We start from the raw sequence: 15,472 nt of genomic DNA, 5'->3' as shown, positions 1-15,472 counted from the left end.
AACATTTAACACTCAACATAAAAAAAACTTGACAACTCAACATTTAACACAATCAACATTTAACACGGAAATCTGTACATTTAACACTGGAAATTCAACATTAAACACTCAACATTCAACACTGAAAACCATTGAGTCTATATTTAATTAATCAATGCAACGCTAAACAGTATCTTTAACACAATTTGTTCTCAAGCAGTTAGTCAAACCTACTCAAAGATTTGTTTATGCATATATACAGGTTGTCCGGGGCTTGATGTGCCAGTGAGACCCGAAAAGGGGGATCCGGGCCCACCCGGTTACACCGGTAACCAGGGACCTCCAGGTCACAGTGGGCTGCCAGGACAACCAGGATTAACAGGTTCTGTATTCTTTCTTCATGTGGAACTACAAGCCACGTGGCCACCGTGATTCATTTCACCCAAACGGCATATTCTTTCTTACTGATTAACTATTCTATGGAGGTAAAAGTGAAGGCTATGCCATGTCTTCGCTACAGGCACCACATGCTAACATTAGCACAATGAGTCTTAGCTACGGGCTCCACAGGCTAACGTTAGCACAATGAGTCTTAGCTACGGGCACCACAGGCTAACGTTAGCACAATGAGTCAGCTACGGCCACCACAGGCTAACGTTAGCGCAATGAGTCTTAGCTACGGGCGCCACAGGCTAACGTTAGCACATTGAGTCAGCTACGGGCACCACAGGCTAACGTTAGTACAATGAGTCTTAGCTATGAGTCTTAGCTACGGCCACCACAGGCTAACGTTAGCACAATGAGTCAGCTACGGCCACCACAGGCTAACGTTAGCGCAATGAGTCTTAGCTATGAGTCTTAGCTACGGCCACCACAGGCTAACATTAGCTCAATGAGTCTTAGCTACGGGCGCCACAGGCTAACGTTAGCACATTGAGTCAGCTACGGGCACCACAGGCTAACGTTAGTACAATGAATCTTCGCTACGGGCACCACAGGCTAACTTTAGCACAATGAGTCTTATCTACGGGCACCACATGCTAACGTTAGCACAATGAGTCTTAGGTACGGGCACCACAGGCTAACGTTAGCACAATGGGTCTCAGGAGCTCCTACTTTAGTTTTGTTATAATCCATTGCTAAATTCAAGTTGCCTTCTCCCTGCCAGGCCTCCCAGGCCCTGAGGGTCAACAGGGACACAGCCCTCCAGGCCTGCCTGGCTTCCCCGGATGGAAGGGAGACAAAGGATCGCCAGGACTGACAGGTAGTTATGCAAATGTATGTGAATATGTGTACCTGTCTATGATTCTGGTGGTAACATTTGTCTTTGTAGATGTTTTTTCTATCCTTTGTCTAGAACAAGTAATTTTACAACGTTGACCTTGTTGAACAAGATACAAACAGTTGGAAAACATGTATTTTATGGAAGTGTTTTTACTCGGGCAGGGCCGTTGGGCTACCGGGGGTTTCCGGGTCAGAAGGGTCCTCTTGGCCCACGGGGCAGCAGCACGGCAGGCCTGGCTGACAGTTTCCTGCTGGCCAGACACAGCCAGACCATCAGAGTGCCTGACTGCCCCCAAGGCACCACCCTCATCTACTCTGGATACTCTCTGCTCTTCATCAATGGCAACAAAAGGGCTCACGGACAAGACCTGGGTAATGGAGTATGGAGACGCATAATCAATTCATCTGAGACACAAACACACACTTGAGTTGGTAGACTTTACATTCACACACACACACGCTCGCACGCACACACACACACACACGCACACACACACACACACACACACTTCACACACACACACACACACACACACTGTCACAACACCAAAATAAACTATGCACAGATGTATTATTTAGACCAACATTTCAAATGTTGGAGATAGAGGGTGTATAGGGGTCAGAGGGTGTATAGGGGTCAGAGGGTGTATAGGGGTCAGAGGGTGTATAGGTGTCAGAGGGTGTATGGCTGTCAGAGGGTGTATGGCTGTCAGAGGGTGTATGGGTGTCAGAGGGTGTATGGGTGTCCGAGGGTGTATGGGTGTCCGAGGGTGTATAGCTGTCAGAGGGTGTATAGCTGTCAGAGGATGTATGGGTGTCAGAGGGTGTATGGGTGTCAGAGGGTGTATGGGTGTCAGAGGGTGTATGGGGGTCAGAGGGTGTATGGGGGTCAGAGGGTGTATAGGTGTCAGAGGGTGTATAGGTGTCAGAGGGTGTATAGGTGTCAGAGGGTGTATAGGTGTCAGAGGGTGTATAGGTGTCAGAGGGTGTATAGGTGTCAGAGGGTGTATAGCTGTCAGAGGGTGTATAGCTGTATGAGGGTGTATAGGTGTCAGAGGGTGTATAGCTGTCAGAGGGTGTATAGATGTAAAGGTGTCAGAGGGTGTATGGGTGTCAGAGGGTGTATGGGTGTCTGAGGGTGTATGGGTGTCTGAGGGTGTATAGCTGTCAGAGGGTGTATAGCTATATGAGGGTGTATAGGTGTCAGAGGGTGTATAGCTGTCAGAGGGTGTATAGCTGTCAGAGTGTGTATATCTGTCAGAGGGTGTATAGCTGTCAGAGGGTGTATGGCTGTCAGAGGGTGTATGGGTGTCAGAGGGTGTATGGGTGTCAGAGGGTGTATGGGTGTCAGAGGGTGTATGGGTGTCTGAGGGTATATAGCTGTCAGAGGGTGTATAGCTGTCAGAGGGTGTATATCTGTCAGAGGGTGTATGGCTGTCAGAGGGTGTATGGCTGTCAGAGGGTGTATGGGTGTCAGAGGGTGTATGGGTGTCAGAGGGTGTATAGCTGTCAGAGGGTGTATAGCTGTCAGAGGGTGTATGGCTGTCAGAGGGTGTATGGGTGTCAGAGGGTGTATGGGTGTCAGAGGGTGTATGGGTGTCCGAGGGTGTATGGGTGTCAGAGGGTGTATGGGTGTCAGAGGGTGTATAGCTGTCAGAGGGTGTATAGCTGTCAGAGGGTGTATAGCTGTCAGAGGGTGTATGGGTGTCAGAGGGTGTATGGGTGTCAGAGGGTGTATGGGTGTCCGAGGGTGTATAGCTGTCAGAGGGTGTATAGCTGTCAGAGGGTGTATAGCTGTCAGAGGGTGTATGGGTGTCAGAGGGTGTATAGGTGTCTGAGAGTGTATGGGTGTCTGAGGGTGTATGGGTGTCTGAGGGTGTATGGATGTCTGAGGGTGTATGGGTATCAGAGGGTGTATGGGTGGTAAAGGGTGTATAGGTGTCAGAAGGTGTAAAGGTGTCAGAATGTATAAAGGTGTCCGAGGCTGTAAAGATGTCCGAGGGTGTATAGGTGTCAGAGGGTGTATGGGTGTCTGAAGAATGTATAGGTGTAAAGGTGTCAGTGGGTGTATAGGTGTAAAGGTGCCAGAGGGTGTATGGGTGTCAGAGGGTGTATAGGGGTCAGAGGGTGTATAGGGGTCAGAGGGTGTATAGGGGTCAGAGGGTGTATAGGTTTCAGAGGGTGTATAGGTGTCAGAGGGTGTATAGCTGTCAGAGGGTGTATAGCTGTCAGAGGGTGTATAGCTGTATGAGGGTGTATAGGTGTCAGAGGGTGTATAGCTGTCAGAGGGTGTATAGCTGTCAGAGGGTGTATAGATGTAAAGGTGTCAGAGGGTGTATGGGTGTCAGAGGGTGTATGGGTGTCTGAGGGTGTATGGGTGTCTGAGGGTGTATAGCTGTCAGAGGGTGTATAGCTGTCAGAGGGTGTATGGGTGTCAGAGGGTGTATGGGTGTCAGAGGGTGTATGGGTGTCAGAGGGTGTATGGGTGTCAGAGGGTGTATAGGTGTCAGAGGGTGTATAGGTGTCAGAGGGCGTATGGGTGTCTGAGAATGTATAGGTGTAAAGGTGCCAGAGAGTGTATGGGTGTCAGAGGGTGTATAGGTGTAAAGGTGTCAAAGGGTGTATAGGTGTAAAGGTGTCAGAGGGTGTATAGGTGTATGGGTGTCAGAGGGTGTATAGGTGTAAAGGTGCCAGAGGGTGTATGGGTGTAAAGGTGCCAGAGGGTGTATAGGTGTAAAGGTGTCAGAGGGTGTATAGGTGTATGGGTGTCAGAGGGTGTATAGGTGTATGGGTGTCAGAGGGTGTATGGGTGTAAAGGTGCCAGAGGGTGTATGGGTGTAAAGGTGCCAGAGGGTGTATAGGTGTAAAGGTGTCAGAGGGTGTATGGGTGTCAGAGGGTGTATAGGTGTAAAGGTGTCAGAGGGTGTATAGGTGTAAAGGTGTCAGGGCTAAGGGATAAGGGTTCATTCGGGGTGAAAGAGGTGCTAAAATTTTGACTTTAGCATTCTTCGATGACCTCACCACTGTCCCCCAGGCTCCATTGGCAGCTGCCTGCCTCGTTTCTCCACCATGCCCTTCCTGTTCTGTGACACGGACAACACCTGTCGCTACGCCGCCCGCAATGACTACTCCTATTGGCTGTCCACGGAGAAGCCCATGCCACGCAGCATGGACCTGATCAGTGGAGACGAGATAAGCAGCTACATCAGCAGGTACACAGCCCAGAGAGACAGGACTCACACACTGACTCACACACTAACTCTCACACACACACACTAACTCAAACACACACTCAAACACACACACTAACTCACACACACACACACACTAACTCACACACACTAACTCAAACACACACACTAACTCAAACACACACACCTACTCACACACACACTAACTCACACACACACACACACACACGCTAACTCACACACACACACATAGACACTAACTCAAACACACACACTAACTCAAACACACACACTAACTCACACACACTAACTCACACACACACTAACTCACACACACCCACTAACTCAGACTAACTCACACACACTGACTCACACACACACACTAACTCACAGGCAGTAACTAACTCACACACACACACCAACTCACACACACACACGCTAACTTACACACACACTAACTCACACACACTAACTCAAACGCATTAACTAACTCACACACACACACTAACTCACACGCACTAACTCACACGCATTAACTAACTCACACACACACACTAACTCACACGCAGTAACTAACTCACACACACACACCAACTCACACACACACGCTAACTTACACACACACTAACTTACACACACACTAACTCACACACACACTAACTCACACACACAAACATACTTGCAGGCCAAAAAATACGAGGTCTCTGCAGTCTGCAATCCTCTTTATTTTGGAGCACGTTTCGACAAGTTTCACTGAAGTGTGTGTGTGTGTGTGTGTGTGTGTGTGTGTGTGTGTGTGTGTGTGTAATTAGGTGTTCAGTGTGTGAGGGCAGCTCCAATGCCATGGCCATCCACAGCCAGACCGCCCAGCTCCCAGACTGTCCTGGTGACTGGGAATCCCTGTGGACTGGATACTCCTTTGTCATGGTAACAACCTAGCCTGGTGGAACCATCCTGAGCTTTGTCATGGTAACAACCTAGCCTGGTGGAACCATCCTGACCTTTGCCATGGTAGCAACCTAGACTGGTGGAACCATCCTGACCTTTGTCATGGTAACAACCTAGCCTGGTGGAACCATCCTGACCTTTGTCATGGTAACAACCTAGCCTGGTGGAACCATCCTGACCTTTGTCATGGTAACAACCTAGCCTGGTGGAACCATCCTGACCTTTGTCATGGTAACAACCTAGCCTGGTGGAACCATCCTGACCTTTGCCATGGTAACAACCTAGCCTGGTGGAACCATCCTGACCTTTGTCATGGTAACAACCTAGCCTGGTGGAACCATCCTGACCTTTGTCATGGTAACAACCTAGCCTGGTGGAACCATCCTGAACTTTGTCATGGTAACAACCTAGCCTGGTGGAACCATCCTGACCTTTGTCATGGTAACAACCTAGCCTGGTGGAACCATCCTGACCTTTGTCATAGTAACAACCTAGCCTGGTGGAACCATCCTGACCTTTGTCATGGTAACAACCTAGCCTGGTGGAACCATCCTGACCTTTGTCATGGTAACAACCTAGCCTGGTGGAACCATCCTGACCTTTGTCATGGTAACAACCTAGCCTGGTGGAACCATCCTGACCTTTGTCATGGTAACAACCTAGCCTGGTGGAACCATCCTGACCTATTTCACTTCACATATCAGTCTGGCATTGTTCTTCATTGATACATGTTGTGCATATGTCTGTAATGAAGGGCATTATTCAAAATGTACTTGTCTGCGATTGGATCACCTTCAACCAATCAGAGGACGGCCTAATTGTGGTATTTTGTCCTAGATCCACCTAATGTTTCTGAGAGGATGCTGATTGGTTCTAACTTATAGGAAATGGCCATCAATTGGAGAAAGGCCAAGCTGATTCATGAAGTGAAACAGAATGGTGAACGATGCGATCAGGCCACTAACAATCTGCTCCATGTATTACATATATCCATATACGGTTTAATATCTGTACAATATATGTGTAAATTGATAAATGCGATTGATATGAATGATAATGATGTGAATGAAATATCATAGGAGCAGCGTATGGAGCGGAGTCCATTGTGCCATCATTCAAAACTCAGTCTAACTAACTCTCCTTCTCTATACTGCTCTACCCTTCACCACTTCAAACCCCCGCTTTCCATCCCCCGCTTTCCATCCATCACTTTCCATCCCCCGCATTCCATCCCCCGCTTTCTATCCCCCGCTTTCCATCCATCACTTTCCATCCCCCGCTTTCCATCCCCGCTTTCCATCCATCACTTTCCATCCCCCTTTCCATCCCCGCTTTCCATCCATCACTTTCCATCCATCACTTTCCATCCCCACTTTCCATCCATCACTTCCCATCCCCGCTTTCCATCCCCGCTTTCCATCCCCCGCTTTCCATCCCCGCTTCCATCCCCCGTTCCATCCATCACTTTCCATCCATCACTTTCCATCCCCCGCTTTCCATCCCCCGCTTTCCATCCATCACTTCCCATCCCCCGCTTTCCATCCATCACTTCCCATCCCCGCTTTCCATCCCCCGCTTTCCATCCATCACTTCCCATCCCCCGCTTTCCATCCATCACTTCCCATCCCCGCTTTCCATCCCCGCATTCCATCCATCACTTTCCATCCCCCGCTTTCCATCCATCACTTCCCATCCCCCGCTTTCCATCCATCACTTTCCATCCCCCGCTTTCCATCCCCGCTTTCCATCCATCACTTTCCATCCCCGCTTTCCATCCATCACTTCCCATCCCCCGCATTCCATCCATCACTTTCCATCCCCGTTTTCCATCCGTCGTTTTCCATTCCCTGTTTTCCATCCCCGTTTTCCATCTTGTCATCTCCTATCTTTTTCCCTTTCTCCTCATTTTCTATACTCCTCCTCCTTTTCATTCCCCATTGCTTCCCATCTCTTTTCTCTCCTTTCTCCTCCACCTCTCTCCTCCTCCACCTCTTTCCTTTTCTCCCAGCAAACGGGTGCGGGTGCTGAGGGGTCGGGCCAGCCTCTGGGCTCCCCAGGCTCGTGTCTAGAACACTTCCGCCAGGTCCCCTTCATCGAGTGTCACGGCCGGGGAACCTGTAACTACTTCCCTGACTCCTACAGCTTCTGGCTGGCCTTGCTCGACCCCAACCACATGTTCAGGTTAGAATCATCTCAGCAGAGACTGATTCAGTGTGTGTGTGTGTGTGCGCGCACGTGTGTGCGCGCACGTGTGTGTGTGTGTGTGTGGTGAGGATGGAGGCCTGCAAAGTGCGTGCAGACTTTTGTTCTAGCCCAGCTCTAACATACATGAAATGTCCACCTATCTATGCCTAACCTAATCTATCAATACTGTATCTTATTCTGTTTTGTTCTATGCTATACTCAACTATACTATACTATGTTGGATTTCATTTGAAGATGTAGACTTCTTGTGTTTTTACGATGTATCTGTCAACTCTAATGGTATAATACCCTGTATTTTACAGCACAGTATACAGTAATAATGTGTCAGCTTGAACTAAACCATATGTCATGGCACTACTCTAAAAGGAGACTAGAGTGCACAGTGCATACTTTACTGATCTAGGATCAGTTTTGACTTTTTAAGATCATAATAAATCAAATTATATGGACTGAGTGGACATGATCTTAGACCAGCACTCCTACTCGTTGATGCTTTGTGAATATGGGCCCTGTTCTGTGTGCTGCAGTAAGCCTGTGCCCCAGACGGTGAAGGGACCTCTTCTAGAGAATGTCATCAGTCGCTGCCGCGTATGCAGGAAACCACAAAGCAATGGTAGTGCATTATAATCCACATTCAGCCTCAGGCAAAATGAACCATTACTTTGACGGATGAGACTTTGAACAATGATAATAATCATATTCTTAATGTATTTATAATTGGGTGTTTTTTTCCCCAGACAAATCCAGCCAGGCTCAAGCGATCACTCAAAATATTTGGAACATCTAAGATACTATTTGCAAACTGGTATGGTTCCCAGTCCAAAAGACACGGCTGAATTATTCTGAATCAAGACAGACATGTTTATTTAAGATACCCTGATGAAGACAGCTTGGCTGTTGAAACGTTGGTATTACATTTTTGCATCTGAGCTCCTAGAGTGTGCGGCTCTCTTTTATTTTCATGTTTATTTAAGATACCTTGGAACTACTGTTAATATCACCTTCTGGGTTGTAATTATATTGAGCTCTTCATGACTTGCACTGAGGACCACGCATGTGATTTTAATGTAACTAAGTGCTTTTATAAAGTCTCAAGCACTGCACTGTATATAGATATTGTGTTTGGCTCTATTAACATGTATATTTGATCATGTGTCTCGGTTATTCCCTTCAACATAGGGTGCTCTCTAACAAACAAAAAAAACATTTTTTTCTTTTTTTTGTATTTGCAAAAATAAAAATGTATTACAATGGTTGGATATTTCCAAATAAACATTCACTCAGAGTTGCGTCTGTGTAATTACTTGAGTTTAGGTCTAAATGCCATAACATTTTCTGCGCAGACAATCTACACTTTTAAATGGACCTTTTAGTCATTTAGCACTGAAGCCAATTCACCCCAGTGGAATAACTTTGATCTGGAGCTGCAGGATCATCTGTATGCATCTTTATGGCCAGTCACAGTAGTTGGCGTTAGCCTGCATTATGCTGTTATGAGAGGTCAGACCCAATTACTTGAGCATGAACAACACAACTGAAAGCTTGCTTTGATGTTTTCCGTTGTTGGAGAAATAAAATGGTGCGATGTGGCAAACCTCATTGACCGGCACTAGACTGAAACATTATTGACTAATTTCAAACAGACCTTGGAACTCGCTTAACCAGATGGATATTTATAAGGAACTTGTGTAAACCTCAAATGACCATCTGGATGACACGGACTAGTCAGTGGGAAAGAGCTCTATCATACAGCCCTGACATCATTAAGATTCTATCACACATGAGTAGGTGACACATCACTTTGGTTGTCAGGGAAACCACCTTTATAGCGAACTGAGAACAGGTCTGAGCAGGACATCCTATGTTTGAACAGGTCTGGACAGGACATCCTATGGAAATAACAAATGATGTGAATGTGTGCAGTCAGTGTACTAGTGAAAGCTGGATATAGTCGGTAGGTAATGGGAAAACACATGTCTGAGTCTACATTCACCTTCCACAGTATACTGTTTTGTTTCCAAACTGTAATTCTACATCACAATTTACTGTTCAGTAAGAGACTAAAAGACCAACATCCTGTTCCTGAAATATGACATTCTCTCTTTGTTAACTTCCACAGCCACAATCCCTATAACAAGAATCCTCTCATCTCCTAAATAAAAAGGCCTACACACTGGAGCTGTCCATGGTGCTGAAGGTCAACACTGGAGCTGTCCATGGAGCTGAAGGTCAACACCCGGGAGCTGTCCATGGTGCTGAAGGTCTACACACTGGAGCTGTCCATGGCGCTGAAGGTGAACACTGGAGCTGTCCATGGTGCTGAAGATAAACACTGGAGCTGCCCATGGTGCTGAAGGCCTACACACTGGAGCTGTCCATGGTGCTGAAGGTCTACACACTGGAGCCGGCCATGGTGCTGAAAGTAAACACTGGAGCTGTCCATGGTGCTGAAGGTCAACACGCTGGAGCTGTTCATGGTGCTGAAGGTCAACACACTGGAGCTGTCCATAGTGCTGAAGTGCTCACACACTTCAAAAACCTCTTACCCTAAAAGGGCATTATCATAATTTTCACAATTTCTGTGTTATTTCGCCTTCATAGTATGGAACTATTATAGGAATATACAGAAATCACATTTTTGACTGCACTGCCTCTTTAAATCGCACTACCATCAGAAAAACAGTATTGGCCCCTAAGGTAGAGTAACCAAAACTCACTAACCCATTTAATGGCTGTGGTCAATAGCTTGAACATCCCTATGTCATAGTGGATAACAAAGCCACAGCATTTTTTAAAAACACACTACTTTGACGTAAGGCAATAACAGACATAAGCGACATGCAACTACTACGTTTAAATGTCACTTTTTTACGTATTCTAATGAGACCATGTTACAGAGCATAGTAAGCCATAGGAAGGCAGTACTACCACAGTTAATAGCCTAGTGGTTAGAATGTTGGGTCAGTAACCTGAAAGTGTTGCTGGATTGAATCCCCGAGCTGACATGGTGAAAATCTGTCATTCTGCCCCCGAGCAAGACAGCTAACCCACTGTTCCCTGGGTGCTGAAGACGTGAATGTCGATTAAGGCAGCACCCCGCAGCTACCTGATTCAGAGGGGTTGGGTTAAATGCAGAAGACACATTTCAGTTGTACAACTGACTAGGTATCCCTGTTTCCCCTTAATATTAGAAAGACATTTTCTAATTTGCGTCCCAACACTGCTTTTACTGGAAGCAATATCAGAACCCATACCGCCACTCTATCTGTTCTCATCTTAAAATACCTCCACTTAATGCCCTATAGGCTTCTTTACACGTTGTGGACACGTTGTGGGCACGTTGCGGGCAAGTTGCGGGCACGTTGCGGGCACGTTGTTGGCACGTTGTGGAACACGTTGTGGAACACGTTGTGGCAAGGTGCGGCAAGGTGCAATGAACCTGTGAGGGACGGGCACTACTACCCCCTGTACTAATAGGATTAATCCACTCAGTGGAAGACCAATGGCAGCGGAGCTACATAATCCTCCTATAGAATATAATTCAATAAAGTTGAGCGCTATCCCCTTAAATGGGTCATCTGCAGTTGAAACAAAAACAAAGTACTCCCCGCCACTGTTTCTGTAAAAAGATGAGGGATGGGGCTACTGATGCAAGGACTGAATGTCCATGCTTTAAAAAGTATCATTTTCACCATGTTTTGAGGCTATACAGTGTTTGATTAAATTTACTTTGTTAACAAACATTGGAGTAAAACAAGCTTCTATTTTAGATTTTTAACTTCCAAGAATCAATGTGTAGATTACATATTATTCATTTATAAATAAATAAAAATGATGTATCAACTGCAGAATGCGCTTTTAGGGTCTCCCTTCTTCCCTTTCAAGGTGAACTTCAATAAGAGGAGCCATATTATTGTGTCTTGGGCTTGCCAAGCATGACTGTGATAACGACATAGAACATGCATTTCAATTCAACATCTAAGTGACTGGTCTGCTAATGCTACTGTGTGAATACATATATGCTTACAACCAAGGCCAGGTCCGTTTTTAACACAGTGAGTCTGTATAACATGTTTTTTTTTTTTGCGCAAAATGGTCATTATTTGGCTAATAATGTGGGCCTCAGGGGAAAATGGGCTGTTGTGGAGACCTCAAGGAAAAAAATGGGCAGTTTTTTGGTCCAAGTCTGCCCCTGGCTACAACTGTAATAAGAGGGGTGGGAGAGGGGATACTAAGGACTAACAGATATATGTCAAACAGAGTGTACATCTCATTAATAGACAAGGCAGACGGAACCAGTGTGAGCCTGCCGCGATGTTGAGCGACCTCTGGATTCCCCAATATCTTCCCGTTTTATGGCGCCAGAAAAAGGGTTAATGAGATCATTTTTTGCGCCATGTCGGTGTCATTAACGTTTAATTTCACGAGTGCACATTGCGCGGCCAGTCGCACGGAAACCAGCTTGTAATAGCAGAGTGTGTGGATCTGTGTGCGTGCAAATATGTGAAAACAACCGATGATGACATTATATTCACTTAGGCCTCTATATCCGCAATGACGTGAGTGTGGGCACCAGCTATAGCTAAGGCAGTAATAGGAGAAAAAAAAAACATGTCGGCCCCACGCGCTCACACAGCACGAGTGGAATTTATGGCCTGAATAAATGGTGCGTTAAAGACTACAGGCTACAAATTAAAATGACCTGTAACATGTTTTATTATGCTCCAACATCTCGTTGTAAAAGATGCAGAGTCTTGCAACTATGAGAAGAACAAGAGTTGCCTTTAGTTCCAGACCCCTAATGACTGTTGTAAATTATCTGTCACATCACATGCTTTACTGCATCACTGAGGACAAATACCATTTCATTACCTCACCCTCATCTTACGTAATACATTGGTTTAAAAAGACCACCTACCGGGGTTGCTGCAAGTTATTCAGAGTTTCGTTCCATCATTCCATCTTGGGACATCTCATCTATACCAGCTCAAGAGATCTACCAGAGTCCAGATGGCCCTCACCGGAATCTGGTGCGCATTTGTGCTTGTGTGTGTCAGTCTGTGTCAGACGGGGAAGGTCGACTCTTTCGGAGGGTCTTCGGATCTCAAGCTCGGACACCAAGATAAACCAACATGGCTCGAAACATTACAGGACAAACAGGTGAGGAGCATGGTGTTCTGTTTGTACTCTTTTAAGGTTTCTGAAAATTAGGCGATATAATGTTGACGTTACTTAGTGGAACATGCTTGCATTAAATTAAATGAGTGGATTTGTCCATTGTGCTGAAATGGCTAATTGGAAAAATGGCAGTAAACGCACAAAATGACAGGCTCCTTCACTTTGGAAGTTTTATTTTAGTAGACTAGCCTACCTATGCTAGGCTATATGCTATTTTAATTAACAAGGGATGCATTTAACATTGCAGCTATGTAAGAACATATCGTTTTTCTTTCACAGGTATCCGCTGACGACAAATACAACCTCGTCTGGCTGCTGTACACGCTTTCACAGTCACACCACGACAACAAGTTGAAAATAAACTCCCTCCCTCGTGCACCGGAGAGTGTCGGGAAACAGGAGAGTAGGCGCGAGACTATGCCACAGGACTCGCGCGTTCGTAAAGAAGGATGCAAAGTGTTCTTCTGGAAGTCATGGACCGCCTGCTGATCGTCTGCTTTTACTCCCAAACAGATGGTCTTCTAATCGACGACAGTTTTCAGTACAAATCTTTACCAGTTTGCCAAAGTTTTTACGAAATTGTTAATTTAACGTATTTTTTTATTTATTAATTTGAAGTTACATGGTTGTGAGGCTATAGCCTATTTGTCAAGTTTAAATAAAATCAGAATGATTTATTAATCGTTTGTCTCCAGAATTATACTTTTCTCTCTCTCTCAATTCAATTTCAATTTAAGGGACTTTATTGACGCGGGAAACATATGTTTATATTGCCAAATCAAGTGAATTAGATAATAAAGTGATAATAAAGAAAAGTGAAATCTCTCTCTCTCATTTCTTAGAATGTTAGATAGTATTTCTTAGAACAGTAGTCTCTGCGATGATACAGATTAGAATGGACTTTAAATGGGTAATCTGCATTTGATACATCCATTTATTTTTTACTTTTAAATGAATGATGTATACCTGTAGGCTACCCATTTATTATTTTTTAGACATTTTTATTTATCTTTGTTATTTTCTGTTGGGTGGGGTCACAGGAACATGATATGTTTCTAATAACCTGTAACCGTAGGCTGCCACTCGTCGTTTCTTGAAGAATATAACTTATAAATGCCTCATGGGCTTAGTTCAACTGTCATACATCATCAGAACCTAAAATATATATTTTTTTACTCCATTGTTTGTAAACCATGTAAACAAACACCATATAGCTGTTAAACACGGCCAAAATGGATGGTCAGTCCTTGTATTCATAGCTCTGGCTATGATCATTTGATATCTTGGATGGTCAGTCCTTGTATTCATAGCTCTGGCTATGAATTTGAGAGTGGTTACATTTCTCCATCCCCAAGGAATTAAGAAATCTATAAATATTAAAATGAGCAATGTCAGAGTCCAGAATATAAATATATATGAATATGATGGTGTGTATAGACATTAAGGACAGTAAATGAATAGAGGTGTGTACAGCAGTAGTCATATAGGATGAGCCTTGACCTGAATACAGTATATACATATGAAGTAGGTAAAACAGTATAAACATGATTAAAGTGACCAGTGTTCAATGACTATGTACATAGGGCAGCATTCTCTAAGGTGCAGGGTAGAATCCCGGGTGGTAGCCGGCTAGTAACAGTCTCTAAGGGGTAGAGTACCGGGTGGTAGCCGGCTAGTAACAGTCTCTAAGGGGTAGAGTACCGGGTGGTAGCCGGCTAGTAACCGTCTCTAAGGTGCAGAGTAGAGTACCGGGTGGTAGCCGGGTAGTAACAGTCTCTAAGGTGCAGAGTAGAATACCGGGTGGTAGCCGGCTAGTAACAGTTTCTATGGGGTAGAGTACCGGGTGGTAGCCGGCTAGTAACCGTCTCTAAGGTGCAGAGTAGAGTACCGGGTGGTAGCCGGCTAGTAACAGTCTCTAAGGTGCAGGGTAGAGTACCGGGTGGTAGCCGGCTAGTAACAGTCTCTAAGGTGCAGAGTAGAGTACCGGGTGGTAGCCGGCTAGTAACAGTCTCTAAGGTGCAGGGTAGAGTACCGGGTGGTAGCTGGCTAGAACAGTGACTAACATTCAGGGCAGGGTACTGGCGGAGGCCAGCAAATGATGACTATTTAACAGTCTAATGATCTGGTGATAAAAGCTGTTTTCAGTCTCTCAGTTCCAGCTTTGATGCACCTGTACTGTCAACAGTGGTGGTGGATGGTCAGTCCCATGTATACCACCACTGTTGACAGTACAGGTGCATCAAAGCTGGAACTGAGAGACTGAAAACAGCTTTTATCACCAGATCATTAGACTGTTAAATAGTCATCATTTGCTGGCCTCCGCCAGTGGTGGTGGTGATGGATGTGTTATTGTTGGAACTGCACATTGCCCCTTTAAATCTGTATTAAATGAAGGAATGTTTTTTCCTTTTCTTTGTGTTTCATTTTGATAGCTTGCTGTATCGTGGGCTGCAGCACTTCATCAGCAGCAGAGGGGGCTCTTCGCCTGGCGTTCCCACTCCATCTACCTGAAATTCATAACATGTCTACAATTTCCCTAGATTTACTTCAATAATCTATACACGACAGTAGTAAAGAGGTAAACACATCATCGTTATATATGGATATTCTCTTGCCAGTGCACTTCTATACGACATTAACGGGACTACAATTTAGTATGCCGCCTATGCTGGGTCGTCTGTGAGTCT

At 45.3% G+C, this 15,472-nt stretch overlaps 1 protein-coding gene across 1 annotated transcript in view; it reads left to right on the top strand.

The window, feature by feature from the left end:
- Positions 1-8,892, top strand: part of LOC115103353 (collagen alpha-5(IV) chain-like) — an 81,711-nt gene extending 72,819 nt beyond the window's left edge. The window contains exons 46-53 of the mRNA XM_029624240.2: positions 242-361; positions 1,148-1,243; positions 1,426-1,635; positions 4,298-4,475; positions 5,267-5,381; positions 7,411-7,583; positions 8,135-8,220; positions 8,345-8,892. Coding sequence (XP_029480100.2) covers positions 242-361; positions 1,148-1,243; positions 1,426-1,635; positions 4,298-4,475; positions 5,267-5,381; positions 7,411-7,583; positions 8,135-8,220; positions 8,345-8,394 — 1,028 coding nt within the window. The 3' untranslated portion in view covers positions 8,395-8,892. The remainder of the gene's footprint in view (positions 1-241; positions 362-1,147; positions 1,244-1,425; positions 1,636-4,297; positions 4,476-5,266; positions 5,382-7,410; positions 7,584-8,134; positions 8,221-8,344) is intronic.
- Positions 8,893-15,472: the final 6,580 nt, after the last annotated feature.

Source organism: Oncorhynchus nerka, linkage group LG20 (genome assembly GCF_034236695.1).
Source record: "Oncorhynchus nerka isolate Pitt River linkage group LG20, Oner_Uvic_2.0, whole genome shotgun sequence".
Lineage (NCBI taxonomy): Eukaryota > Metazoa > Chordata > Actinopteri > Salmoniformes > Salmonidae > Oncorhynchus > Oncorhynchus nerka.
This window is presented reverse-complemented; position numbering and strand designations above follow the sequence as displayed.